This window comes from Typha angustifolia, chromosome 11 (genome assembly GCF_048772165.1).
Source record: "Typha angustifolia cultivar Huaian chromosome 11, ASM4877216v1, whole genome shotgun sequence".
NCBI classification, from domain to species: Eukaryota; Viridiplantae; Streptophyta; class Magnoliopsida; order Poales; family Typhaceae; genus Typha; species Typha angustifolia.
Genome location: NC_133249.1, coordinates 15,753,219 through 15,778,313, shown reverse-complemented (window position 1 = coordinate 15,778,313; position 25,095 = coordinate 15,753,219). Strand labels below are relative to the sequence as shown.

The following is a 25,095-nucleotide window of genomic DNA, read 5'->3' as shown; positions in this document are numbered from 1 at the left end:
ACTCACTCACAAACTTTGGTCCATAAGCCTTGGGCATCTCAGGATCAAAGAGAGTCTCTTTTACACTTTTGAGAATGATCGAGTGCACAATTTGAGCTACTTCTTTATAGGGTTTTATTTTTAAGGCACTAATTGTGTAATGGAGAAAGACACTTTATAGAAGTGGGTGTTACTCGTGCTTTAATTTTAGTATTAGAAAGTGGGATCCATGAAAGTGATTTGCATCCTTCTAATGCCATGGTAGTGGAGGATTTAAGCACTACTCGTGCTTAATCTCCTTGTAGCTTTTAATCTATTTTATTATATCACATATATCATGTGAAAGAAAGGAATTTTTTTAATATTATCTATGCAAATTATGACCATGTAATTATAGAAAATCTTTAAAATATTCATAAAGTCTTAGTGTAATTATTGCTTAAATTTAAATATTTAATCCTTCTTCGAGTTGCAATTTCTAGCATAAATAATCAAAATAACTTTATCATATAATAAATTCATCCCATTATATTTATATAGAAATAATTAAGTCTTTTTAGACGAGAGGTTAAATGCTCATGTTTAAAAGTACACGTTTAAAATAAGACTAAACCACTTGGAGATAAACTCAATTTGCCCAATTAACACCATTCCATCTTTTAACATAAAACTCCATGCAAAATGTAGATATATAGAATTATAGCCTAAAACCTTGAAGAAGACAAAGTATATATATATATATATATATATATATATATATATATATAGGGAGATAGATAGATAGATAGATAGATAGAGTGTAAATACATTTCATGCATAATTAGGCAGTAGAAGAGACTAAAATGGAGGAGTAGAAGGCAATCGCTTGTCTGCAATGAAGTGTGCAAAGAGTTGCCTTGCTTTCCCTGGAGCAAAGGTTGGAACTTGATGGCCGGCGCCGCGAACGGTGGCGAAGGTTAATCCGTCGTAAATTATCGTCCAGCCACCAACCTAAAGAGACCCACATGAAAATTTTCATCAAGAATTTGATCAGAAGACAAACCTTTTTATTTTTATTTTTCCAAGTGATAAGAAGAGAATTACTTGCTCTTTGCTGAACCATGGAGTCCACTCTTGAGTAATGTTCAGGCCAAGCTTGTCTAATGCATAAAGTGTAGAAGTTACAGGAACTCTTCCGTCTGTATCTCCACTGCAATTTTTTTTTTTTTTTTTGCAAATTGAGATGAGATTAATAACATCAAAAGAGTAGGATTAATTTTGATCAGAGGGCCAATTTCTCTAATCAAAATTAGAAGAGGAGAAAAGATGTAATAAATTTTGAATTTCATATTATATGATTTACAGAGGAGCATATGGAAGGATTTCAAAACAAAAAAAACCTGAAAATCCAAGTTCTGATTCCTCCATCAATTAGCTTCTTAATAGTCGGTAGCATCGACGGAGGAGAGTCGATCCACGAAGTTATTATAACGCTGCCGCAAAATAAATCCAGTAAGAAATCATCACTAAAAGTTGCAAAATTTTCCTTATACTAAATCTTTCAGAGTTTGAATTTCCAAGACAAAATTTGTGTACTCTTTTTTGTTGATACTTTCATGTTACCTGCAGTGAGTCCAGTTATAACCTATCTTTGTGACATTGGCATGTAGAGCTTCTTGAACATCTGGCCTATTGAAGTATATTTCTGAATATTCTGAAACACAAGGATCATAACCTGCTAGCTTCTGTTGAAATCCTTTCTGTAAGAAATTGAAACTTTCAGTACAAAAAAAATTCAGAAGTAAATTTAGCTATTCAGCATTTCAAATTTGAGTATTTTTGAGAAATTGAAGAACACGAAAATGAGACTTACATATTTCGAGAAGAAATTTAGCTTGCCTCCTTCGATCCTCCTCATCCGATTATCAGAGACTGATGTTTCTGACGCGATACATATTGGCGTATACAAGCTGTACATATCTATGAACATGAAAGAATTGAAGAATTCATTCATGTAGTCGTTACATGCATCGCTAACATTCTCTGTAAAAAAATTGCAGCTCTTCTTGATGTTGTTGTATAACTTTTCAGAGATGACAGCATGATCCCACGCATATTCTACCATTCCCTTCTGATCTGTTTCATCGTCAATTGCTGCATTGCCGATCTGAATAATTGCTGATTGCAATGTTATAAATGCTTGAATTTAATCGTCGAACTATTTTAACTTTCTACTGAGATAATTACTACCATCAAGCCTTTGAAATTGATGTAATCCTCCTTCGAACAGTCCTTGTTCGCGTCGAATATTTTTTCAGCAAGTTGAGGAACATAATGGCCTGACAAAAAATGGTTAAAGAACACAAAAAAAAGAATTGAATTAAACCTAGAAATCTCTAAGTATTAGTTCTTACCTGCATAACTTTCTCCAGCAATGTAGAAATCATGGCTTTTGTATTGTGGAAACCTCTTGAACCAATTGACAAGGAATTTATAGGAATCATGTGCTTTGAAAGATCCAAAATAAATTAAATGTAATTAGTAAACAGTTTCAGGAAACTAGCAACCATATCAGTGGTTTTTAAACATACCAGTTAGTTCATCACCAAGTACCTCAAAATCAGAGCTGGTGTTTGTGTAAGAGAATCCAACACCAAAAGGTGCCTCCAGGAATAGCATATTCGCCTCTGCATATATGCATACATTAGAACATCTACTTAGCAATCTTATTTTTGTATATTAAAAACATGAACATCAGAATGTATGGAAATCTAGTAAGACTTGAAATGGTAAATGGGCTTGCCTTTGTTCCAGGATTGCTCATTGAATCTGAGCTCTGGCACACCCTTCTGCATCAAGAAAGGCCCAAGCTCCTCTGCCTCCCCATATCCAATAGAAGAACATCCAGGTCCTACCAAAAGAAATAAGAGTAACATTTGTGCTAGAGTTAAAAATTCATTAAAAATGCTCTTTATTGTCTTTCTTTCACACTCTACCATATATTATATAGATGAGTTAAATTAAAGTAAGTAAGTTTTTTTAAGAAAAATACTTATGTATATACCTCCATTGAGCCATAAAACCAGAGGTTTTTTATCTACATTATGAGTGGCCTCAAAGAACCAATAGAAGAGAGCCCTTCCACGTGTCTCATTGACGGTGACATAGCCGGCGTACTGCCGGAAGCGCACCGCCGGCTGGCCTGGCAGTCTCTCGACCCGATCGGCCTCCTGCCGCTCAAAAATCTCCTTGTAATTGCCTACCTTTCTCGACTCGAGAGAAGGAGCAGAGGAGAAGAGAAAGAGAAGAAAGAAGAGCATGGACGAGGAGGCCGAGAAGAAGACATCCATGCTTGACTTCTCTTTGTGCATCCAAGAGTAGAGAATCTGATCAACTATATATATATATATATATATAAGTAAGTATGTGTAAGTCTTCAACTATTTATAGAGATAACAGACATATATCACGTAACGTTTAAGATGAAATGGTCAACGAGGAGTATCGGGTCGTTATATATATATATATATATATATATATATATATATATATATTTTTTTGAAATCTTCTCTTCTTATTGAGACGTTACCTAATAAAAGTCGTTTGGTTGTCCCCTCGATGGTCCATCAGACCCGTCCGTGTAGTAGCATCCGAATCGCAAAGCACGAGTGACGGCTGCGATTGATTTGAAACAATCCGTTACGGTCCTGATGAGACGAAAGTTTAGCCGATCTACCCGCTAATTCTGTTGGTATCTTGAAATAGTGAAGAAGAAAAGAAAAATTCCAATTAATTACACCCTGTTCCGAACACTATTTAGGAAGAAATCTTATAATTGGAATGCCCAAAATGAGAGGAAATTAAAATTGATTTGGGATAATTAGCCTTCTTCTTTTCTATTCTCATGTTCCTATTCTATTTAATAAATTTATTTTTGGTCATAGATATTTTTAAATATATATATATAAGATGGTTGATTTATGAGTCAACCTACCACCTCTCTTTGATCTTAGTTTGCTTTCCTCGGTAGTTGTCTCCTTAGTTAGTTAGAAGTTACAAACTTGTGTATTTTTAACTGTAAGGTTTATAATAGAGTACGTCTTTTGACTTGATATTTTGATTTCTATCGTTATATTAGTCTTGGATTTAATTAAAGTTGGTGTAATATAATAAAAGAAGTTTTACAGATAACACCCTGTGTTTAAGATAATTTACAGAAGAAATGAGGTGAAATGCTAGTCCGAGATGTACAGAGGTCGAGGGCCAATCTCCTAACGCTAGTTTATCTCTCTCTTCGAATTCTATGCCGTCATGGATTCCACGGCCGCTCTCGACGGCGATTCGCACGGCCATCCGAACCCTAGACTGCTTCCTCGACGCCATCCCCCACCGTCGCCGGAACCTTAGACACCTCCCTCGCCGCCACTGCACTATCTCCTTCACCGACGCTGACGACGACGATGACGACGACCTCCTCTTCCAGATCCTGAACTCTCCCAAGCCACTCCCTCCCTCTTCTACTCCTCCTGTCTCTGCTACAGATTCCGTCGCCGCAGCACCCCTTGATCTGGATCAGCACGACTATCTCCGCCTCATGAAAGCTTTGTCACTCTCTGGCAACGTCCACGGCGTCCTCCGCGTCCTTCGCAGGATGAAGCAAACCGATTGCCATCCCAATGTCCAATGCTACACCATAGTGATGAAAGCTTTGGTCTCCGCAGGCCGCGCTACCGATGCCGAGAAAATGTTCGACGAAATGCTTGGGTCAGGTGTGTCTCCGGATTTGTTGGCTTATACCCTTCTAGTGAAGATCTATTCTTGCCATCTCGGAAAGTTCGATGAGGCCTACGAGGTGATGACGTGGATGGCGAGGTGTGGGTGCGAGCCGGACGTGGTCACCTACTCGACGCTGGTCCAGGGGTTGTGTTCGGCTGGGCGGGTTGACGAGGCATGGGACGTGTTGCATCGGATGCTCGACCGGAGGTGCGCTCCCAATCTTCATACTTATACGCCGATACTTGAAGCTTACTGTTCTCAAGGAAGGATGAAGGAGGCAAGGAAGTTAATGGAGTCGATGCGGGCTACTGGTTGCCAGCCGGATACTATCACCTACAATGTACTGATCCAAGGGCTTTGCAAAGCTGGAAACTTTGATGAGGCTGAGAGGGTTATAGAAGAGAGTAATCTGAATGGTTGGATACCTGATGCCATAACCTATAGTACTTATATAGTTGGGCTTTGTAGGATGGGAAAAACCGAGGAGGCTCTTAGATTGTTGGGAGCTATGCTGGAAAAGGGACTGAAACCAACTACGGTGGACTTGAACATCCTTCTTGATTGCCTAGGTCAGGAGTCGGATTTTTGGAAGAGTAAGCAGTTATTGGAGAATTGCTCGGAGTTGGGATTTGAGGTTGATATTGTTAGCTATAACACTGTGATGAGCCGTCTTTGTGATATGGGGAAATTGTTTAGTGTCTTGAAGGTATTCGCTGATTTGTTAAAGAAGGGCATAGAACCTGATACTCAGAGTTTTAACATTTTGATTGCTACTCTTTGTAGAGCTGGAAAGTTTAGGTTGGCAGAGATTGTCTTCCGCAGCAAAGCTTTTGTTGCTGATATTGTGACATGCAACATTATGATTCATGAGTTCTATGAGGCAGGGAAAGTGAAGGAACTTGGATTTCTTTTTGCTGATATGGATATGGGGAAGATTGCCCCGGATATTATTACATACAATACATTGGTTGATTGCCTTTGTAGGAAGGGAAAGATATTTGAGGCCATAAATTTTGTTAGATCAGTAGAAGGTGGTTACCCACCAGTTCCAGTTGCACATTTGACGTATTGGTTGATTAGGAGTGGAAACAATGGGGAAGTATTAAGATTGATTGAAGAAATGTCAGGACGAGGTATGGTTCTTGATGGTCAGATTTTTGATCTCTTGATCAAGGCATTCTGTAGGAAAGGTTGTTGTAACAGTACAGACATATCGAAAGTGTGTCTCATTCTGAACAAAATGCTTGGCATTGGGTAAATCATTTTCAGAGTTTCTACCTTTTGAAGCTGTTTAACTTTTCTCAGAACAGAGTAAATCGGCTAGTAACAGGTACTATTTCTCTCATTTAATATTACACATATTTTACCTTCTAGTCTACATAGATTTGAAGTTTACTCGCTTCACTTATATGCGTTTAATATATCGGAATACAGGCTTTCTGATCCTGATTGCTGTTGATGGTACGAGCCAAATTGAAGGGTTACTTTGTGCCTGACTTGGAGTACACAATTTTCTTTAAACCTCTAGGTATGTGCAAGTAAATGATTAGCCCAGCTGAAGATTCATATTAGCAGTCATTTGCATTGTAATTATTGTCACATCACCTTTATTGCTGTAGATAGAAAATTAAACTAGTATTTGATTCAGCATTTTCCAGTGTTTGGAATCCTACTAATCGTGGATTCTACCGAAAAACACAGAATTTGTGGAAGTAAGATTAGGTAATTTTATTCAAAGAGGCTTTTGTCATAATTAGCAGATACAAGTATATTCTTGCAATCAAGTAACCTATCTCTTAAAGTAGAACAATTATGATGTTAATATATGTGATGAATTACTGAGTTTTGTATTATCGAATTCATCAACAACTTTGCAATTTGTTTGTTCTAATCTTTGCCTAATTCTTTACTTTCTGCTATCATACAATTGATCAACTGAGTTTAATCGACAATATGGTTGCCTTGCAGTGATGCCTTGGTGCTTCAAACCACTCAGCTAATTGGATTACAGTGAAGTTCTCATGGCAGCTGAATAAACTTACAGGGAAATATTTCCTATCAACTCTGCTAGTTGGATTAATAAAAATGAAGTTCCCTTGGCAGTGGAATAAAGTTCAGGAGAATACTTCCATGGTGACTAAAATTCATATAGGTAACCAGTATCCTTGCATTAAAGCATGGAAGATACAGTTGTGTCTACATGTTTCAAGAATGGCAGATGTTTTCTTCTTTGGAAATCTATAGAAACAGTTTTGCTCATACTGGTTGCAAGATTTTTTTGCTCATCATTGTAAACTTCAATTGGATGAAATGAATTCTTTATTTTTTATCATGGTTGAAATATTAATATCAAGAAAGTTGTCAATCTCTTTGTTACATCACATGTTCACATTCAACCTTGTAAACCATTAACCAAATTTTAATCAGACATAATTTATTAATTTAATTTCCAAAAGCTGGACTTAATTAGCTATCATAACTCAGATTTATCAGTTAATTATGGAAGGAAAAAAGAAAACGTTAATCTTAATTTGTTATCCTAATCAGAGGGATGTTAAAAAAGTTAAACCAACAGACCAATAAATAGAGAGAGTGATAAAAATTCTTGGATAGTATCATATAGAGATCACCACCGTTCACTTCCTATGATACAACGTGGCATAGTCTCATTCGTCCAGCTCAATAGATCAGCGTCACCTCCGGTTCTCTTACCGCAACCGTAGCACGGCAACATCCGCGAGGTCGTCTCTTCTCGTTCCTTCCTTCTTAGATCCCATCTCCATCGTCCTCTTCACTAAAACCCTTCTCATTATCAAATGAAACCCTAGGAACACCAAGGAACCGAAGTAGATTTCTCCTTCCCCGATTCCGATCTCGCCATGGGAGCCAAATCCCCACCCCTTTCCTCCTCCTCCTCCTCCTCCTTCTCCTCCTCCCCTTCCCCTCTCCCCTTCTCCCTCAAAGCCTTCAAGCTCAAGACGAAGCAGCAAGAGCTCTTGATCCGCGTCGCCACCCTCGCCCTCATCTACGTCCTCGCCTTCGCCGTCCGCCTTTTCAGCGTCCTCCGCTACGAGTCCATGATCCACGAGTTCGACCCCTACTTCAACTACCGCACTACCCTCTTCCTCACCAACAACGGCTTCTACGAGTTCTGGAACTGGTTCGACTCCGAGAGCTGGTATCCTCTCGGCCGGATCATCGGCGGCACTCTCTACCCGGGTCTCATGGTGACCGCCGCCTTGCTCTACCGCTTCCTCCGCTTCCTCACCTTCGCCGTCCACATCCGCGAGGTCTGCGTCCTTACTGCCCCCTTCTTCGCGTCGAACACCACACTGGTCGCCTACTTCTTCGGGAAGGAGATCTGGGACTCCGGCGCGGGGCTCGCTGCCGCGGCGCTCATCGCGATCTGCCCCGGATACATCTCGAGGTCGGTCGCGGGGTCGTATGATAACGAGGGGGTTGCGATCTTTGCGCTTTTGTTTACGTTTTATCTCTTCGTCAAGGCGGTTAATACTGGATCGCTTGCTTGGTCGCTGGCATCGGCGTTCGGGTACTTCTACATGGTGTCGGCGTGGGGAGGGTACGTGTTCATCATCAACTTGGTGCCACTCTATGTTCTGGTGTTGTTGGTGACTGGGAGGTATTCGATGAGGCTGTATATTGCGTATAATTGTATGTATGTGGTTGGTATGCTGCTTGCTATGCAGATCCGATTCGTTGGTTTCCAGCATGTGCAGTCTGGAGAGCATATGGCCGCCATGGGTGTGTTCTTCTTGTTGCAGGTATGCTTTTCTATTTCCCTCCCCCCTTTAAATTGCCTTCACTTTGTTGGTGTTATATGGTTAGTAACCTGTTCTCTTTCCTAATGTTAGATCAGAAATTTGGTAGTGCATATTTCTTTTCATGAGATGCTTTTGGCAAATGATTAGTATGTTTTAACATTTACTGTATATTTGTTTATATTGCTGTTTCTACGAAACAGATTGTTTTATTTAAGCTCTCTAAGAGCTTTCTGTGGAAATTGTCATGTGGCTGATGCTCCCCAGTAGATGAGATTTAGTATGTAACTCATATCTGATTCACGTTGTTGGGAGCATTTTCCTAAATGGTGGGCATGGAACATGGCTGCACCACTGACTTATATGCAGTAGGCAATTGCATCTGAGAGGATATATGTGGGTTGTATTGAAGGAAAATTGTAGAAGTAATGAATCAAAAGTAATCTACAGAAAGATGGGAGTTGTTTGGTGCATTAAGACAGTCAATGACCTGAAAATTATGTCAATAAAGCTCAAGTTCCAACTTAGCTAATTCAATAACTATATACCAGCTGAAAGTAACATGAGGTATGCTCTTTATTGATATAGTGACAATATGAAACAGATATTTCTTTCGAGAGGAAAGGGGGACATTACCCCACTTCAAATAATGAAACAGATATACATTGTCATCATCTTCATATGACCAACTTTATAATGTTAATGTTGATTTGTCTTCTAATTAAGGATATTTTAGGAACTAATTGTTTTCTAAATATCTGCTTGTAAGCTGTTAGACATAATACCATGCGCCTACAGTTATTTTGCTTTAGCAAGAACAATGTTTTATGTGTATTTTGCAGATCATGCTGATCACTTGAAGATCTATGCATGGTCGCCACGCCTTTTTATTTTTTAATTTCATCTCTTAGATATATATTTGTACCTATTTATATATTTCTTAGTGAAAATTTATACATTTTATTTGGCTTTCTAGCATTTCCTGTTGCAGTGCAGTTGCAGGTGTTTATTATGGTGCTTCTGTTGTAAGTTTTCTTATTGGAGGATTTCTTTTGCAGGTCTTTTACTTTTTAGACTGGGTTAAATATATGTTAAATGATGCTAAGTTATTCCAGTCGTTCTTGAGAATTACTCTGACATTTTCAATTACCGTGGGTTCTCTGGCTCTTGGAGTTGGTATGGCATCTGGTTATATCTCTCCCTGGACAGGCCGCTTCTACTCCTTGCTCGATCCAACATATGCAAAAGATCATATACCGATCATTGCATCAGTGTCCGAGCATCAACCAACAGCATGGTCATCTTTCATGTTTGACTTCCATATTCTTCTCTTGCTTTTTCCAGCTGGTCTCTACTTCTGCTTTAAGCGTTTGTCAGATGCCACTATATTCATAGTTATGTATGGTCTCACAAGCATGTATTTTGCTGGTGTGATGGTTCGCTTGATTCTTGTTGCTACACCAGCTGTATGCCTTGTTAGTGCTATTGCTATTTCTGCTACAGTAAAGAACCTAACATCATTGGTTCATGTGAAGAGCAAGACTTCCCAAACAGTTTCCACTAAAGGGTCATCCAGCTTGAAGGCGTCAGCCAAGGTAGCTCTTTTAATATCTCTGTAGATTTTGGTTTGTGCTCTATTTTATCTCAATAATGCAGTAGATGAATCACAAATTAGTCCAACTAGTAACAATTGCTCAAGGATAACAGTTTGAATTCCCTAGCTGAGATGGAGGCATAAGACAGATATGTAATTCTAGTTGCAATAATAAATAATCTGCTTACTCAAAGTATATGGAAGATAGTGCCATTGCCAATTGATTCTGGTAGAATCAAATGATCAATTTAGCACTTAGTGATACCTCCTGGGAATCACATAGAACCATGATAGGCTTGTATGCAGTGCTTCTATCTATATAGTGTTATTGCAAGTATTTAACATTATTACATTCCATATCTCTTCTCTTGTGAAATGTACTAAACTTTGATGGTTAATTTTAGGGTCTTTTCAGAGCAAAATTTGAGCTACTTTAGGTTGGTAATTTAGAGGAGATTTTATGCTAGAATGGTTGAAGAAGCCACACTAGAATATGGTGATAGCAAGTAGTCAGTGCAACAGAGTAGAAATAAATTCTCATATATGTATACATATACATGTGCATTTGCAAATACATGTATGTATACGTATGCATGTACAACATACATGTAGAAATATATGCACACACAACCATACACATCTATGTGTACATATATATTATTAGGCAGTTCATATCCATCTGCAGTTCACAGAAATCATGAATGTGGTAAAAGATGTAGATGTTAGCAACTCGTGTCAAGACATTTAAAACCTTGAATGTGTTAAAATATATAGATGCTGCCTTAATTACTGCTGTCTGAATGAAGCATATATTCGCCAGCAATTGTATACTTTGGTATCAGAATAGACAGCTTGTGATTTCCAGTGGTAGCTTTATGTTGATTTTGGTTTCTATTAACTAGAGTATCTATGTTAGCTTTTTCTTCACTAAATCATAATATCCAAAAATCAAGCCATGAAAATCAAACTTCAGATTGTGATTTAAACCATTAAATATGGCTTCATTTAAAGAAGATGTATAGTTAACTTTAGGACATCTTTGTAGCATTCTCTTATGGGGCTTAAATTCACCTTTGCAAATGACATATGTAATATCACTTGTGTAAAAAAGATAGAAATTTATTCCACCTGAAGACCCTTAGAATTTTGACTTTATCCATGTTATCTTAATACTTACCTCTCTGAAAAATAGTTTGTGAACTTGACCGTGATATTGATGATAATTTCCTTGTAACCTCTCAAAATTTGTTTTTAAACTGCCTGCAATTTGATAATTCTTGCAAATAAGAAGGTTAGCAATTTATTAGGTCATTTACAATAACTATTATCTTGGTCATTGTGCAATGGCAGGCATCACTTGATCAGTCTCTTCCCTTCCAAAGAAATGTAGCTATTGCATTGCTTGTTGGTGCATTTTATATGCTCAGCAGATATGCAATTCACTGCACTTGGGTCACATCAGAGGCATACTCTTCTCCCTCTATTGTCTTGGCAGCGAGAGGTGCTAATGGTGGCAGGGTCATATTTGATGATTATCGTGAGGCATACTACTGGCTTCGCCAAAATACTCCTCCTGATGCCAAAGTAATGTCATGGTGGGACTATGGATATCAGATTACTGCCATGGGAAATCGAACTGTTATCGTAGACAATAATACTTGGAATAACACTCACATTGCTACTGTTGGGCGTGCAATGTCATCCTATGAGGATGAGGCATATGAGATAATGCAGTCACTGGATGTGGATTATGTGCTTGTTGTATTTGGAGGTCTTACGGGCTATTCCTCAGATGATATTAACAAGTAAGATAGCTGTCTAAGCATAAAGCCTATAGGACATCATGTACTACAACCTGTATTATATATATAATTACACACAAATATATGCTGAAAATTTGCAGATTCTGTCACTTGTGCGTTAACATGAAAGATTCTAATGTGGACTAATATTTGGAGGAAACAAATATATATTTGTTATTAGATATTGACTATTTATATAATCCTTATATGTAACCTCCTTCGGGCTATTATCTATTTTATGCATGTAGATACACACACGTGCACACACACATGCATGTGTATATGTTATTCTAAAAACTTGGGCAAGACATGCATGTTTAAATTCAAGTCCTTGTAAACTTATTGAAAACATTTGTTTCCACTTCTCAGATTTCTATGGATGGTGCGGATTGGTGGTGGAGTATTTCCTGTAATAAAAGAGTCTGATTATCTTGTCAATGGTGACTATCGTGTTGACAAGGGTGCAGCACCAAAAATGTTGAATTGTCTAATGTAAGTATCTCATACTGGTGACAATTTCATTCGTGAAATCTTGATAACTCTCATGCTTCAATCTGCTTCAAACTTTTGAAAATTTATAGGATAGTAACTGGTTTCTTTGATTCTCTCCATCTCCCTGTTTTTTTAACTGATCCTGGCATTGTGAACATCATCGATTTGAGTGAATAGTTGTGTCTAGTTACTGGCATGTACCCATAGTCAAGTTATAGTATCTTTTAATTTACATTTCCTTTACACTATGTTGTCCTCTTGTGAACCAGTAGATCTGTCTTGTGAACTCTCAGAGGAAGAATCAGAAATGTTACATGTATGATATCTGATTATAGTGTTGCAAGGCACTTCCGTTTGTATAGCATATATCGTTATTTCAATTTTGATATGAAGAGATAATTTCCCTGCTTGATTCAACATATGCAGTAGCAACTTGCTCTGCCAAGTATGAAGAATATGTTTTTAGTGATTCATCCATCTTCCCTTGATATGTGCAGGTATAAGCTTTGCTATTACCGGTTTGGAGAGGTGACAACAGAGTATAATAAACCTCCTGGGTAAGGCATTCATTTTTTTAATAAAAGTTTATGATTTTAATTGGCTTGTGTAATCAATATAGGAAATCTCAAAAATTTTAGCAACCACCTAGTGCTCAAAATCTACGTATGTTTTTGGATCCTTTTCTTTTTCACTGTTGCAAGTTTCTTATGTACTTTTCTCGGAGCCTCTCCTCTCGGGAGATCATTTGTGAGATAAGGTGGTTTTGATCCCCTGGGAAGATGTACTGTTCGTTTGCTTGTAGTAGAAATCATAATGAATGTAATAGTCTTCGGTTGCGGAACTGTTATGCGGCATAAGATTGGCCACAGCCAGCCATAGGATGCTGTTAAGCTCTAACTTGAACCATCACCTCACTTACTAATGTTATATGTTTGGTGACAGGTATGATCGTGCAAGAGGAGTGGAAATCGGGAATAAAGATATAAAACTCGAGTATCTGGAAGAGGCATTCACGACATCAAACTGGATTGTGCGGATATATAAAGTAAAACCACCCAAGAATAGGTGGTGAATTACTTGCACTTTGTCCTCGATCGTGCACTCTATGGAACCACTGGCGAGTCTTAGAAATCTCAGTTCGTGCGACAGTGAGACTGTTTCTTTAGCAATTTAAGAGCAAGAAACATGAGTATGAGGCATGGTTTTTCATCTAATACTGCGCTAAGGGAGTTGGTTTTAGTGAGAGAAACGGCTAGAGAATATTGTTGTTGAGTATTTGATAGAAGCTTTAGGACTTTTTGTTTTGCGTTACCCTTACTTTCCACTTTGTTTACATGCAAGCCAGATGACTCTTATTTAACGTTAACGTTATTTCTGATAAAAAAAAAAGATATTTGCATTTATGAACAATAGCAAGTTTATGGTCGTTCTGGCTTCTGAACACAAAGATTAATCGGTAAATTCTTCGCGTCGAAACATTTTCCAATTAACTGTACGTGATTTGAGCTAAAAGTTATGTTGTTATAGCTGAATGGTCGAAACTATTATTTTTCGACTATGATTACACTCTTTATGGAGCTTCGAAACAGCTGCCCTTCTAGTCAAACAGACATGGATTCAAATGGATACTGGATAAACTGTTTATTTTACGCTCTTATTCAGAAAAAGGGGGCATGATAACTAAATTTACAAACCGATACCTAAGTTTTAATTAGAATCGACTTGCTGTCTTATTTCAGGTGAACCAGAAAAACAATTATACAGGATAACTTTCGCAAATTTCTTTAGAAAAGCTGCCATATGGACAAGCACGTAACCGACAAGAACAAACACGAAGCAACCAGGTAAAACGATGGGCCCTGATGACTTATCATCCTGCTTTCTGTTTCATTTTCTCTTAGAAAGTTGTACGTAGTATTACAAACAATTGTGGGCTATGAATCTAGACAAGAATATAGGATAAATCTCGTAAATTGGTACACTAATCTAAAGCAGTTTTGTTCCTCCAAACTGATATGGGATTTGGTATCCCATCAAAAAATGGCTTGATAGCTTCAGGCTTCAGTGTCCATTTTGAAGCTGACCAAATGGAGGACACAATCTCTGGCTCTGCCAAACTAGATGTGCTCGACGACTTCCTTACAGCAGTGAACACATCAGACAGTAAAGGATCATCCTTCGCATTTGGAAGGGATTCTCTCTGTCCCATGACCATATCAATCCGGCTTCCGGATTTTGGTCTTGGAAATTGACTTCGGGCAATCTTAGCTGGGAAGGCTCCAGTATCCTCAAAAAAGTCAGTGGCATCTAACAAAGAATCAGTTTCAGCTTTTTGACGCCGTCTGACGGATATCTCACTCTTTGATTTCTCACCCTCACTGCCAGCTTCAACAACAAGCTCATCCTCCGAGAACTCACCATTTTGTAGCGAGAAGCGGTTTACTGGACTTCTCAATATCTGATGTCTGCTCGGGTGCTGTGGATGAGGTGCCGGACAAACTCTGGGGAGTGGTTCACTTGCTGCATGCCTTAAGCTGCCTGTTTTATAGACAGCCATTTCAGTATCCTTTGTTGGGTCTCCTTTTTGTGGTGTGAGACCATAGTATCCCTGCAAGGTGCTCATAGCGGGAGAGATGCTCTGCGGAGAAGATTTCAACTTCAGGGACTGGAAGGAATCTACAATATCTTTGTGTGGGGAATGAATGGGAGTCCGCCGTCTGCATAATTCAATGTCATTCTGCGAACTTCATGAAATAATTACTCATGTATCCATAAGTAACACTGAAATATTTGTTATTTTGCATAAATATGAAAAATTTATTGGTAAGTTGTTTATGCCAAATCATTATGTTCCTTATCACCATCATCATCATCATTTTGCCAACCTTCTCCTAGCAACACTCAGATAGCAAGAGAGGGAAGCAAATTATAGCTGGATACCAAGCCAAGTTAGTAGGAAAGCTCTTTATCTTATTCGCTGCAGTATAGTCTCATGGAAACTAGAATTAAATTGTCTGGATCTTATAGCATGAAAAATCTTCCTATCATTATTTTATTCAATTAAATAGCTGCCAATGAATAGGTTTGAGAAAGATCATGTAAAGCAGATGCAGTAATACATCAATTTTGTAGGCAAACTACAATCATAAGATTGATAGATTTTCAGAAAGACCTTACAATCCAATTACATCAAGAGGCCATTTGGTTTCATGTATTTCAAGATACAGTATCTATAGTGTGAAATGAAAAACCAATGTAAACAAAAGTTCTATATCTTTCCTATTTTTCTTTGCATTAAAGGTTAAGATAATGTGTTTTCACATCCATTTAATTGGTGGATGTCAAAATGCTGCATGCGAGCCCATCTTAGCCCTTGAAAAGGATATTTCGTGAAATCTATAAACTAAAAACTGATTTTTATGTTACATTTTCTATGTATAGATAGAGTCTTTCCAAATGCATGATGTCAAACAGCCCCTTAAATATCTTTCATCTATTTATTTATTTTCTCTTCTCTAACTACTGCAATCCAAAATTGAACCACAAAGAGGAGAATAAAGGGTAAAGAAGTAAACAGAAGAACGCAAATTATGATGTGAGAGGAGAGATTTACATGTTCCTAGCCGAACCATTCAGCTGAACAGGGGATGGTAGGTGCCTTCCTGGTAGAGGTATTTGCAATGACTTGTGTGCAAACATCTGCAGATCGCTAACCAATCCATTCATCCTTCTAATGTCAGCTATCTGCAGCATTAAAAGAAGACTCTAATCACAATCATTACAATAAAGTATATGCTCAAAGTTCATTAATGCAACAAATTTTGACCACTACTGGTAAATTACTTCTATGCCAAGATCGCAGATTTTTTCCAGTTAAATTTCTATAATATAAGTCGCATTTCCTAAAAGTCGAGTCATCAGCTCAACATCCAAATGAGAAAGAGAGAGAAATCCAATTACCTCGACGCCATACTTGATAGCGATACCAGCGAGCGTGTCCATCTTCGACACCTGGTGCTCGATATAACCAACGTCCGAAGAATACGAAGAAGGGGACGACGAGCGCAAAGGAGACACGATCGAAGAATGAGAGTTACCGAACTCCCTCTCGGGCGAGACTGCTCCGTTAGAGAATCCATCTAAAAGCGGATGAACGATTTCATTCCTCCGAACTCCATCCGATCCCATCCCAGAGAGATCGAGTTCGAAGGATTAGAGAAAAGAGAGCCTTAAATCCACCAAAAAGAAGAAAAAATCGTAGAGATCGAGACCAGAGGCCAGATCGAGCGAAAGAATCCTAGATCGGTAGATCTCGCGACGGCGATGCTGATTTCCGCGAAACTTTAGTGGTATTCGGAGTATATCATCTGGAATTCGAGGATTACTCACGCGAGGCGTCGCCTTCGCTGGAATGGAATCGGAAGCGAGAGAGCGAGGGAGAGAGAGAGAGAGAGAAAGAGAAGTGGGAGGAGTATAGCTTACACGAGTCTTTTACTTCGGTAGACACGGTCTCTGGAGCGCCCGCCACGTGGAAAGATTCCGAAGGCAATTTGGTAATTTCGCTCTCCTTGGCCTTTTTCCCATGGACCACTCAAATGTCACGTCAAACTCTCAAAAGATATTAAAATTATGCGTTAAATATACTTTACCTTTATTTTATTTTTTACAATAATACTCTCTAAACCTAACAAATGATAGAAACACCCTTATTATTCTTTATATTCATTCTTTTCAATCAAGATATTAACACATAACTATTAAACAATTAAATTTGAAGAATTCTGCACAAAATTCATTAAATTTTGAAACTTAATACAGATTTTACAAGGCTACAATCCAAAAAACCCCCTGAAACTTATCATGGACCTATATATATATATATATATTATAACAAGTTGCAATCTAAAAATCACACAAATAATCTCACTAAGACTATTTTATTATATAGCCCTCAAATTGTATATAAATTATATCTTCTATGGTTTATAAAGTTGGTGGCTGCCATCATGGACTCTAACCTGGCGTTATTAGCCATATTTACGATTTTGCCCCTGGTGCTTGTCCTCATGCACTATTATTGTCATGTGTTATTACAAATAATTAAATTAGCAAAGTTTTATCCACCGACGCTCTCTGCGGCCCAAAAATTATAACCTTTTTCCTCCTCTTTTTTTCTTTTTTTTTCTTTCTGGAGTGTTATTAGTTATCATAAATAATTAAAAGAAATTATTCGCTCATGCTAGAGAAGAAGTCAAAAAAATAAAAATAAAAATAAAAATTGTACTTGTTTGTAAGTTGTTAGCGTGATTTGTTGCCATGATTTAGCAACGGAAAGTTGTCGGTCAAAAGAAGTTGTCAATCTGTGTGTTACTTTGGATGCTACTTCTTGCAAGTCAACTATTCCAAGTTGGTTAAGTTGAAAACTAATCGATTTGACTTTGTCATTAAAAGTATTGACAATCCTACGACAGCGGTTGAATAATTTGGATTAGTAGGTACATGATTAGTAGCATGCCTGCCTGCCTGCCAATTTTGAATAGTCCAACTCAAACAACTTCTTCTCTCTTTAGAAAAAGAAAGAAACTAGTTAGTCCCACATCGGATATTTGAACGGAGATCATACGGTATAGTAACTGGAGTGCAACAAACCTAATCGAGCAATGACGAGGCGCACAAGTGCGGACTGGGGTCTTGCACGTTTGTCTTAATTATAGGATGAAATGTGCTTAGCTGAGCTCGTATAATTTTATTTTGTTACATTTTCGAGTGGTTTATTTTTATCTTGATCTCGTAACTAGTAGGCTTCTTGTATCACGTTGTCCATGAGAATTACCAAAAACAAATCTAGTTGAGATCGAAAAAGGAAATCCCGATTGATATCTTTTGGAGTTCACCAAGGAATCAGTGGCGATAGAGTACATGAAAGGGAGAGAAGAGAAAAAAAAACATAGTTTACTGCTGCTGAGTCCTTCTAATCCACTCCAGGACACTACTACAATCTTCATCACTAATAAATAGCCTATTTTTTGTACGATAGGACTTCAGTTCATAGGATTCCTGTCTGCCGGTCAGTTCTTTTTTCATCTTCAGTGATTCAGGCACCACTGTTCCATTCTGATCATGGTAAGCATCACAAATGAAATCCACAACTTTCTCAAAAGGTTGAGATGAATCAATCCATTGATAAATCAGCTCGTTGCGGAACCAAGTCGTCTGCCTCTTTGCAAAATTTCGAGATGCCGTTTGAAAGTCGGACAAAAATGTGTAATACTCTTTCGGTGAGCTTCTACCCCCTTCTTGCCTGCACCTTAGCAAATACTCCATAGCTTGTCTATATCCAATTGCTCGAGTTGCAGAGTTCATGTTCGGGCGAAGACCTAAATCAAGAAGCCATGAGGCTTCAGCAAGTAAGCCTTCCGTGTCCATGAGCATCTCCTCACACCTGAAATCTATTGATCTATAAAGCTCTACTCGTGGGCTTGAGATGAAAATGCAAATGAAGTCATAATCGAGGTCCTTTCCAGGTAATTCTCCTGAAACATTTATATCAGAAGTTCCATTGACTGAGGTGTCTGTTGGTTTTGAATCGAGTTGCTCACGAAATGAATCATATGGTACACTAAAAGCTGAAGGAGGGGATCCAGAAGATCTGATAATCTCTAGGCTACGCCTTAAGCGGTACCAGTCATTTGAAGGCAAGTTACGAGCTTTTGCATCACCGGCCTTCACTACTAAATCTACGGCTGCATCCCATTGCCCCTTCTTCTGCAAGTTCATGAGCTCTGGCCAAACTTCAGATGTAATCTCTAGTGATGCTTTAGGAACATCTGGCTTTCCATATATGTACCACCGCAAGTATAGACCAGTCCCACCTGCAACTACCGGCACCCGGCCTTTGTCAAGCACACACCTAGTTGCTTTCCTTGCATCCTCAAAGAACTGCCCTGCAGAATATTCCTCTGATGGGTGCAAGATGTCGATTAGGTGATGAGGTACTTCATTTCTTTCAGAGGCTGAAGGCTTAGCTGATCCAATGTCGAGTCCACGATACACTTGGACGGAGTCAGCACTGATGATCTCTCCATCAAGCCTCTTTGCGAGCTCCAAAGCCAGCCTACTCTTCCCCGCTCCAGTAGGACCAGAGACTACAATGACTTTATTCTTCTTATTTGAGTCAGGGAGTGAAGATGAGGTAATTAGAGTCTTCCGTGAGGAGAAAGAGAGTGTGGGAATTCTCTTGCGAGGAGAAAGATGAGGCAGATTCATCGTCACTTTCGACGTAAGCCATGTACTCCACAACGGCAACCCAATGCCAGCATTGATCAGTGGAAGAACGTCTAAAGAAAGAATCAGATTGAGTATCAATTCAGAGACTGAAATTGAGTGCTGAACTGTTCAAATCATATTCCACAATACAAGCTGAAGAATTAAACATGATGCTACTGCTGATGAAATATATCACAGATACTACAGATGTAAATTGGTGAATATAGAGTTATTTTCATATAACTTGTAATATCTAGGATCATAGAAAAAAATATAATGAATAAATCAAAACAGCTACATAAAAATAATAACAGCGTGCCATCATCCATGCTTATATGTAATAGATGGGTGGCTGAATTTTTTTAATATGGGACTATGTTTCAACATTGGTTTTGCACAAAATTTTCTGCAGGACTATATGACACTGCATTCATGACTGAGAACACCCATGCTTCCAAGGTAATGTCACATAATTTATCCACGCAGAAGCTGATAACAGAGGCTAGAGCTAATACATGTTCACAAAAGTATTCGAAGTTAAATTCAGTATCAACAGCTCAAGTGAAACAATATAAACAATTCAATACTTGTTCTACTTGGCAATTGATCGAACAGTTGGTGAGCGGCAGTTACATTACAATACTACCACAACTTTCTCATCCTAACATAACAAGTCCTCAACTATTAGAATGAAAAGAACAGTGTAACAGCACACCACCTATTCGTTGGATCATTTGCGTCGTTGCAACTTGGGAGTCCCAAAGCTTTTATCCAACCTCCTTCCTCTAAAGTAGCCAAAGAAGAGAGATGACTAATTCGAGTCGATCCTATTCGAGCTTGGGCTAACCCGAGATGAACATTAAGTGATTTGAGCCACGTGTACCGACCAAGGTTTAAGGGTGTGAACTGGCTGGAGCCTGGACTGGGTCTTAAGTGGGCTTCCCCGCTAAATACGAAATGAAATTGGAAAAATTACATTTTACCCTCTGGGGGCAAGGAGTAAAATATAAAACTTCGAAAGTATGTGGGGTTAAATATAAAGTGGTTTTCTTCTCAAAATCAAACGTATAAAGTATAACATCGTGGCACTCGGATAACCGTCATCTCTCTTGCGATGTTATCCACACTTTGAGAAGCTGCTATTCGTACCGCGAACGCGGATAAGAACACTACTAAAGAGAGCGAGTCGAAGAGAGCGAGCGAGAGAGGGGACGAAAGAAGGCGAAAAAGATCTCTGTTTTCTCTCCAATGGCGAGTCTCCAATTTACTGATCTAAACCTTCTCCTCCTCAGACCCTCCTCTTCCTCTTCCACGAGGAAGCCCGGCCACAGCCATTGTCGCCTCGTTCCTCGAGCCGCCTCCCACCCTTCCCCTTCCTCCTCCTCCAAAAGTCGGCGCCAGTTTATCGCAGAGACCGCTGCGGCCGTTCCCCTGGCGCTCGTGCCCCTCGCAGGAGTTCCGCTGCCGGCGAGAGCTGAGGAGCCGTCGCTCGCGGAGTGGGAGAGGATCTACCTCCCGATCGACCCCGGCGTCGTCCTCCTTGACGTCGCTTTCGTGCCCGACGATTTGTCCCACGGTCTCTCCTCTCAATCCTTGTCTTGTTGATTTTGTTGAACCGCTCTCTTAGCTAAATCTGAAACGTCAATTTTAGTTTTGCCTTTTTAAACGTTGGGTCGTGATATCTCCATCTTAGATCCACGTCTACTCTGTTTTGATTTCTGTAGTTTGCTTTCAATTCGGTGCTTACTACATTTAATGTGCTTGGTTGCTCGTGTTTGATTGCACTGAATGATGTGTACTTGTCTAACTGTGCAAAATGATTATTCTTCTATCCTTTTAGAAGAAATATTTTTTCTTTGATAAGTTGAATTCAAAAAAGCTGGAAAATTTTCCCTATGATCTCTACAAAGCTTACATAAGTACAATTCCCAGGCAGTACTCTGGGAACATAAAAATGTCACTTTTAAAATCTCCAATATAACAATGTATGAAATTGATATGCATTTACTTCCTTTTTAGTGGTAGAGTAATTTATATAGCATGTTGTTATTTACCTGAAACTAGAATGCAAGAACTACATTTGAATTGCTCTGACTATTTGTTATTGAAGATCGATAATGAGGTGTAACCTACATCTTTCAGGTTTTCTTCTGGGGACAAGACAAACTATAATGGAGACAAAAGATGGAGGCCTTACTTGGTTTCCACGCTCTATACCTTCTGCAGAGGATGAAGACTTCAACTACAGATTTAATTCTATAAGTTTTAAAGGAAAAGAGGGTTGGATTGTTGGAAAGCCTTCCATTTTGTTGTACACATCAGATGCTGGAGAAAGCTGGGAAAGAATACCTTTGAGTGCTCAACTTCCTGGAGACATGGTACTTATAACCCTCCATAATTTGCACTATGCTTCCTTCTTAGTGTAATTCTCGCACTACATTATGCACAATAAATGGTCCTCGGCAAGTGCAAGTTGCTTTTAGACAAGAAGGTAGATCTTGTGGACCTCAATTTGAAAATTAGGCTGTGTATAAAATTGTCATCCTGATAATTGAAAAGGGTGGGGGAGAAAGCAAAGCCTTTTACTCTTGAGGCTGTTGATTATAAAAAAAAGAAAAGAAAAGAAAAAACATCAACCATGCCTTAAGTATCAAAAATTTTAGTTCGGCTACATGTATGTTTTTCCTGCATCAAATTATGTGAGAATTCAGTTAGCAGATCATCATTCTTTTTGTTCATTTTCTTTTCTCTTAGTCATAAACTCATAATGTGCCACTAAAATCTAATTCAGGCAGAACTACTCTTGTTACATCACAGGTATATATAAAAGCAATTGGTGAAAAAAGTGCAGAAATGGTCACTGATGAGGGAGCAATCTACGTTACATCCAACCGCGGATACAACTGGAAGGCTGCTGTTCAAGAGACTGTATCTGCTACTCTTAACAGGTAGGTAAGAATATTATGCAGGAAGAAAGCAAAATACAAGGTGGACATTACAATTAAGCCATAAGAGGGACTGTATTGGCACACACATATATTTCATCTATAAGAACATTAGTTGTTTTCAGGCACTCTTCGCTTCATAAGGTTCTAGATTTTGAAAGCAAATCATGCTTATTTTATTGTTATCTATCATACAGAACAGTTTCCAGTGGCATCAGTGGTGCAAGTTACTATACAGGAACCTTTAACGCAGTAAATCGCTCTCCTGATGGCCGCTATGTTGCTGTCTCAAGCCGTGGGAACTTCTATTTGACCTGGGAGCCTGGACAGGTTTGCTGGTTATATTTTCTTTTACAACTCTGCTGATATTTCATCCTCTTCCATTCTGTATTATGCTGAGAATCAAGAGCATTTGTCCCAGACGAGACTAAGCACTGACCACAGCCAGTGTGCACTAGGACTCCCCATTTTAACTTTGCATGCCTACAAAGTACAAACAAATTGGATTAATCCAAGTTTCTTAGACCTAGTTACGATATTCTGTTTCATTCATAGGAGATTGAAATAAGAATTATCTATTGTAATGTCTTGGTTTTGGTTCGTTGATGTCAAATATGTAATACTCTTTTTCTGAACTTAGGAAACTGTTACCTGGTTTGCCCATAACAGACAGATACATCTCTTATGACCCTAGCAACAAGGTTGTTTTGTAAAGCATTGCATATGCCATATGGAAACTATAATTTTTCTGTCAGGCTTCAGTATCCGTCTTGATAAATTCGTCCTTCCTAGTGATGCTCGCCACTAAGCTCACGAATTTAAAATATAATATTCTTCCCAGTACTTAAGTGACAATTAATTTTATTTCTGACTATCAAGATTTAGTCTGTTCCTCAGTTTTAGATGGCCTAGATCTTTAAATTATGTGTAAATTTTGCAGCCATACTGGCAACCACATAATAGAGCAGTTGCGCGACGAATTCAAAATATGGGATGGAGGGCTGACGGTGGCCTTTGGCTTCTTGTGCGTGGTGGTGGACTTTATCTAAGTAAAGGGACAGGGGTAATGAAAGTGGATTTATTGGTTTATGATCTCATTTCTATATTTCAAAGTTAATGCTTGAAAATTTTGTGCACAAGTTTTCTCTTTCCTACCTGATGGTCATGAACTTGAATAGTTCTCTTTTAGGAGAACACCTTGCTGTCAGTGCTTAGGGGTTATATCTATTATTTTAGGTATTATTACAGTGAGGACAATTACAATTTCACAAACTGCAATGAATTAGCAGATATCCTGTGGATGTTCTTTTCTTGGATATATAACATACGATGGGTTGGTTCTTTAGGGGATTTTCCAATTAGCTAGATCACTTTAGTGTCATATTGTAAGAGTTATTTCTATGATCCTTCTGACATCTTTTTGCAAGTCATTTTAATTCTTTGCATACTTCAGTTTGAGAATTAGGACCATTTCATTACTAGATAATATTCTGAAGTTATATGTTTGGCTTACTAATCATTATTGCTCATTTCAGATATCAGAGGAATTTGAAGAAGTTCCTGTCCAGAGCCGGGGCTTTGGTATTCTTGACGTTGGTTATCGCTCAAAGGTAATAGCACTGCAAAGAAGCAAAATGGAGTGCTTTATTAACTAGGCATGTTTAATTGTATGTAGTGGTGCTGCATGGAAGTTTATGAACACCCTGTTAAAATGTTGATTCCAGGATGAAGCATGGGCTGCTGGGGGAAGTGGCATCCTGTTGAGAACTAAAAATGGGGGAAAGACCTGGACGCGAGATAAAGCTGCAGATAGCATTGCTGCAAATCTATATTCAGTCAAGTAATTATTCTTCTTTCTCAGCTCTACATTGCTTCACAATTTTTCACATTATTATTGCACTCAAGAAGCAGTCGAATGAAATGTTTACCCCACGTACTTATCTCAATCTACCTCTGCCTGTAATCTAACAAGGTCCAAGAGAAGATAGTAAAGCTTACTGGATTTATGTAAACTCCTTTTGCTGTTGTAAATAATTCTGATATAAACATAACACAGAGTACTCTAAATCATTCTGCAGATTCATCACTGATGGCAAAGGTTTTGTACTCGGCAATGACGGCGTCTTGCTTCGATATTTGGGCTGACATAACAAGATGTGAGAAATTTCTTATAACTTCTTTGAAGGCATGAATCCATGTAATTACATTTTTGTACTATAAAGAATCACTATATCCTCCTGTAATTTTCATTCCTCTGTAGCTGTATAAGATCTTGTATTCAAGGAATGTTGCTTTCCCTCGAGGACTTGAAGACAATGAACTAGCCTTAAACATTCTTTTATAAGTTATAAGTTGCATGGTGGATAATTGGAGATATCTCTCCTATGTTTTGTCTGATAACGAGAATATTCTTATGGTCCCTTGTCAGATTCAAGACAAATAATTTGCATCAGTATCCCGGGAAAAGAAATATATATTACTCA

At 38.5% G+C, this 25,095-nt stretch overlaps 6 protein-coding genes across 7 annotated transcripts; 3 read left to right on the top strand and 3 right to left on the bottom strand.

Moving 5' to 3' along the window:
• Positions 1-728: 728 nt before the first annotated feature.
• LOC140770850 (serine carboxypeptidase-like 34) lies at positions 729-3,330 on the bottom strand. The gene is made up of 10 exons (XM_073112158.1): positions 3,023-3,330; positions 2,762-2,869; positions 2,550-2,645; positions 2,373-2,465; positions 2,209-2,297; positions 1,832-2,125; positions 1,582-1,718; positions 1,359-1,451; positions 1,063-1,168; positions 729-969 (listed from the first exon to the last, which is right to left on the bottom strand). Exons 1-10 carry the CDS (start codon positions 3,327-3,329, stop codon positions 817-819), a joined length of 1,476 nt encoding a protein of 491 aa, XP_072968259.1. The 5' UTR covers position 3,330; the 3' UTR covers positions 729-816.
• Positions 3,331-4,130: 800 nt separating this feature from the next.
• LOC140770849 (uncharacterized) lies at positions 4,131-7,073 on the top strand. Its single transcript, XM_073112157.1, has 3 exons — positions 4,131-6,064; positions 6,169-6,262; positions 6,703-7,073. The coding sequence occupies exon 1, from the start codon at positions 4,262-4,264 to the stop codon at positions 5,990-5,992; it is 1,731 nt and encodes a 576-aa protein (XP_072968258.1). The 5' UTR covers positions 4,131-4,261; the 3' UTR covers positions 5,993-6,064; positions 6,169-6,262; positions 6,703-7,073.
• A 428-nt stretch (positions 7,074-7,501) lies between these two features.
• LOC140770848 (dolichyl-diphosphooligosaccharide--protein glycosyltransferase subunit STT3B) lies at positions 7,502-13,827 on the top strand. The gene is made up of 6 exons (XM_073112156.1): positions 7,502-8,516; positions 9,572-10,108; positions 11,458-11,912; positions 12,279-12,401; positions 12,899-12,958; positions 13,344-13,827. Exons 1-6 carry the CDS (start codon positions 7,614-7,616, stop codon positions 13,471-13,473), a joined length of 2,208 nt encoding a protein of 735 aa, XP_072968257.1. The 5' UTR covers positions 7,502-7,613; the 3' UTR covers positions 13,474-13,827.
• A 330-nt stretch (positions 13,828-14,157) lies between these two features.
• LOC140770851 (uncharacterized) lies at positions 14,158-16,863 on the bottom strand. 2 transcript variants are annotated; one of them, XM_073112159.1, is made up of 3 exons: positions 16,362-16,863; positions 16,015-16,145; positions 14,158-15,145 (listed from the first exon to the last, which is right to left on the bottom strand). In XM_073112159.1, exons 1-3 carry the CDS (start codon positions 16,587-16,589, stop codon positions 14,383-14,385), a joined length of 1,122 nt encoding a protein of 373 aa, XP_072968260.1. In that variant the 5' UTR covers positions 16,590-16,863; the 3' UTR covers positions 14,158-14,382. The 2 variants fall into 2 exon arrangements, with proteins under 2 accessions (XP_072968260.1, XP_072968261.1); XM_073112160.1 differs by having other exon boundaries at positions 14,158-15,118; positions 16,362-16,862.
• A 1,385-nt stretch (positions 16,864-18,248) lies between these two features.
• Positions 18,249-20,593, bottom strand: LOC140770435 (tRNA dimethylallyltransferase 9). The gene is made up of 2 exons (XM_073111633.1): positions 20,386-20,593; positions 18,249-19,738 (listed from the first exon to the last, which is right to left on the bottom strand). The coding sequence occupies exons 1-2, from the start codon at positions 20,399-20,401 to the stop codon at positions 18,354-18,356; spliced, it is 1,401 nt and encodes a 466-aa protein (XP_072967734.1). The 5' UTR covers positions 20,402-20,593; the 3' UTR covers positions 18,249-18,353.
• A 218-nt stretch (positions 20,594-20,811) lies between these two features.
• Positions 20,812-24,956, top strand: LOC140771143 (photosystem II stability/assembly factor HCF136, chloroplastic). The gene is made up of 8 exons (XM_073112562.1): positions 20,812-21,243; positions 21,810-22,045; positions 22,485-22,615; positions 22,810-22,942; positions 23,553-23,675; positions 24,148-24,222; positions 24,337-24,452; positions 24,691-24,956. Exons 1-8 carry the CDS (start codon positions 20,916-20,918, stop codon positions 24,755-24,757), a joined length of 1,209 nt encoding a protein of 402 aa, XP_072968663.1. The 5' UTR covers positions 20,812-20,915; the 3' UTR covers positions 24,758-24,956.
• The last annotated feature ends 139 nt before the right edge of the window (positions 24,957-25,095 follow it).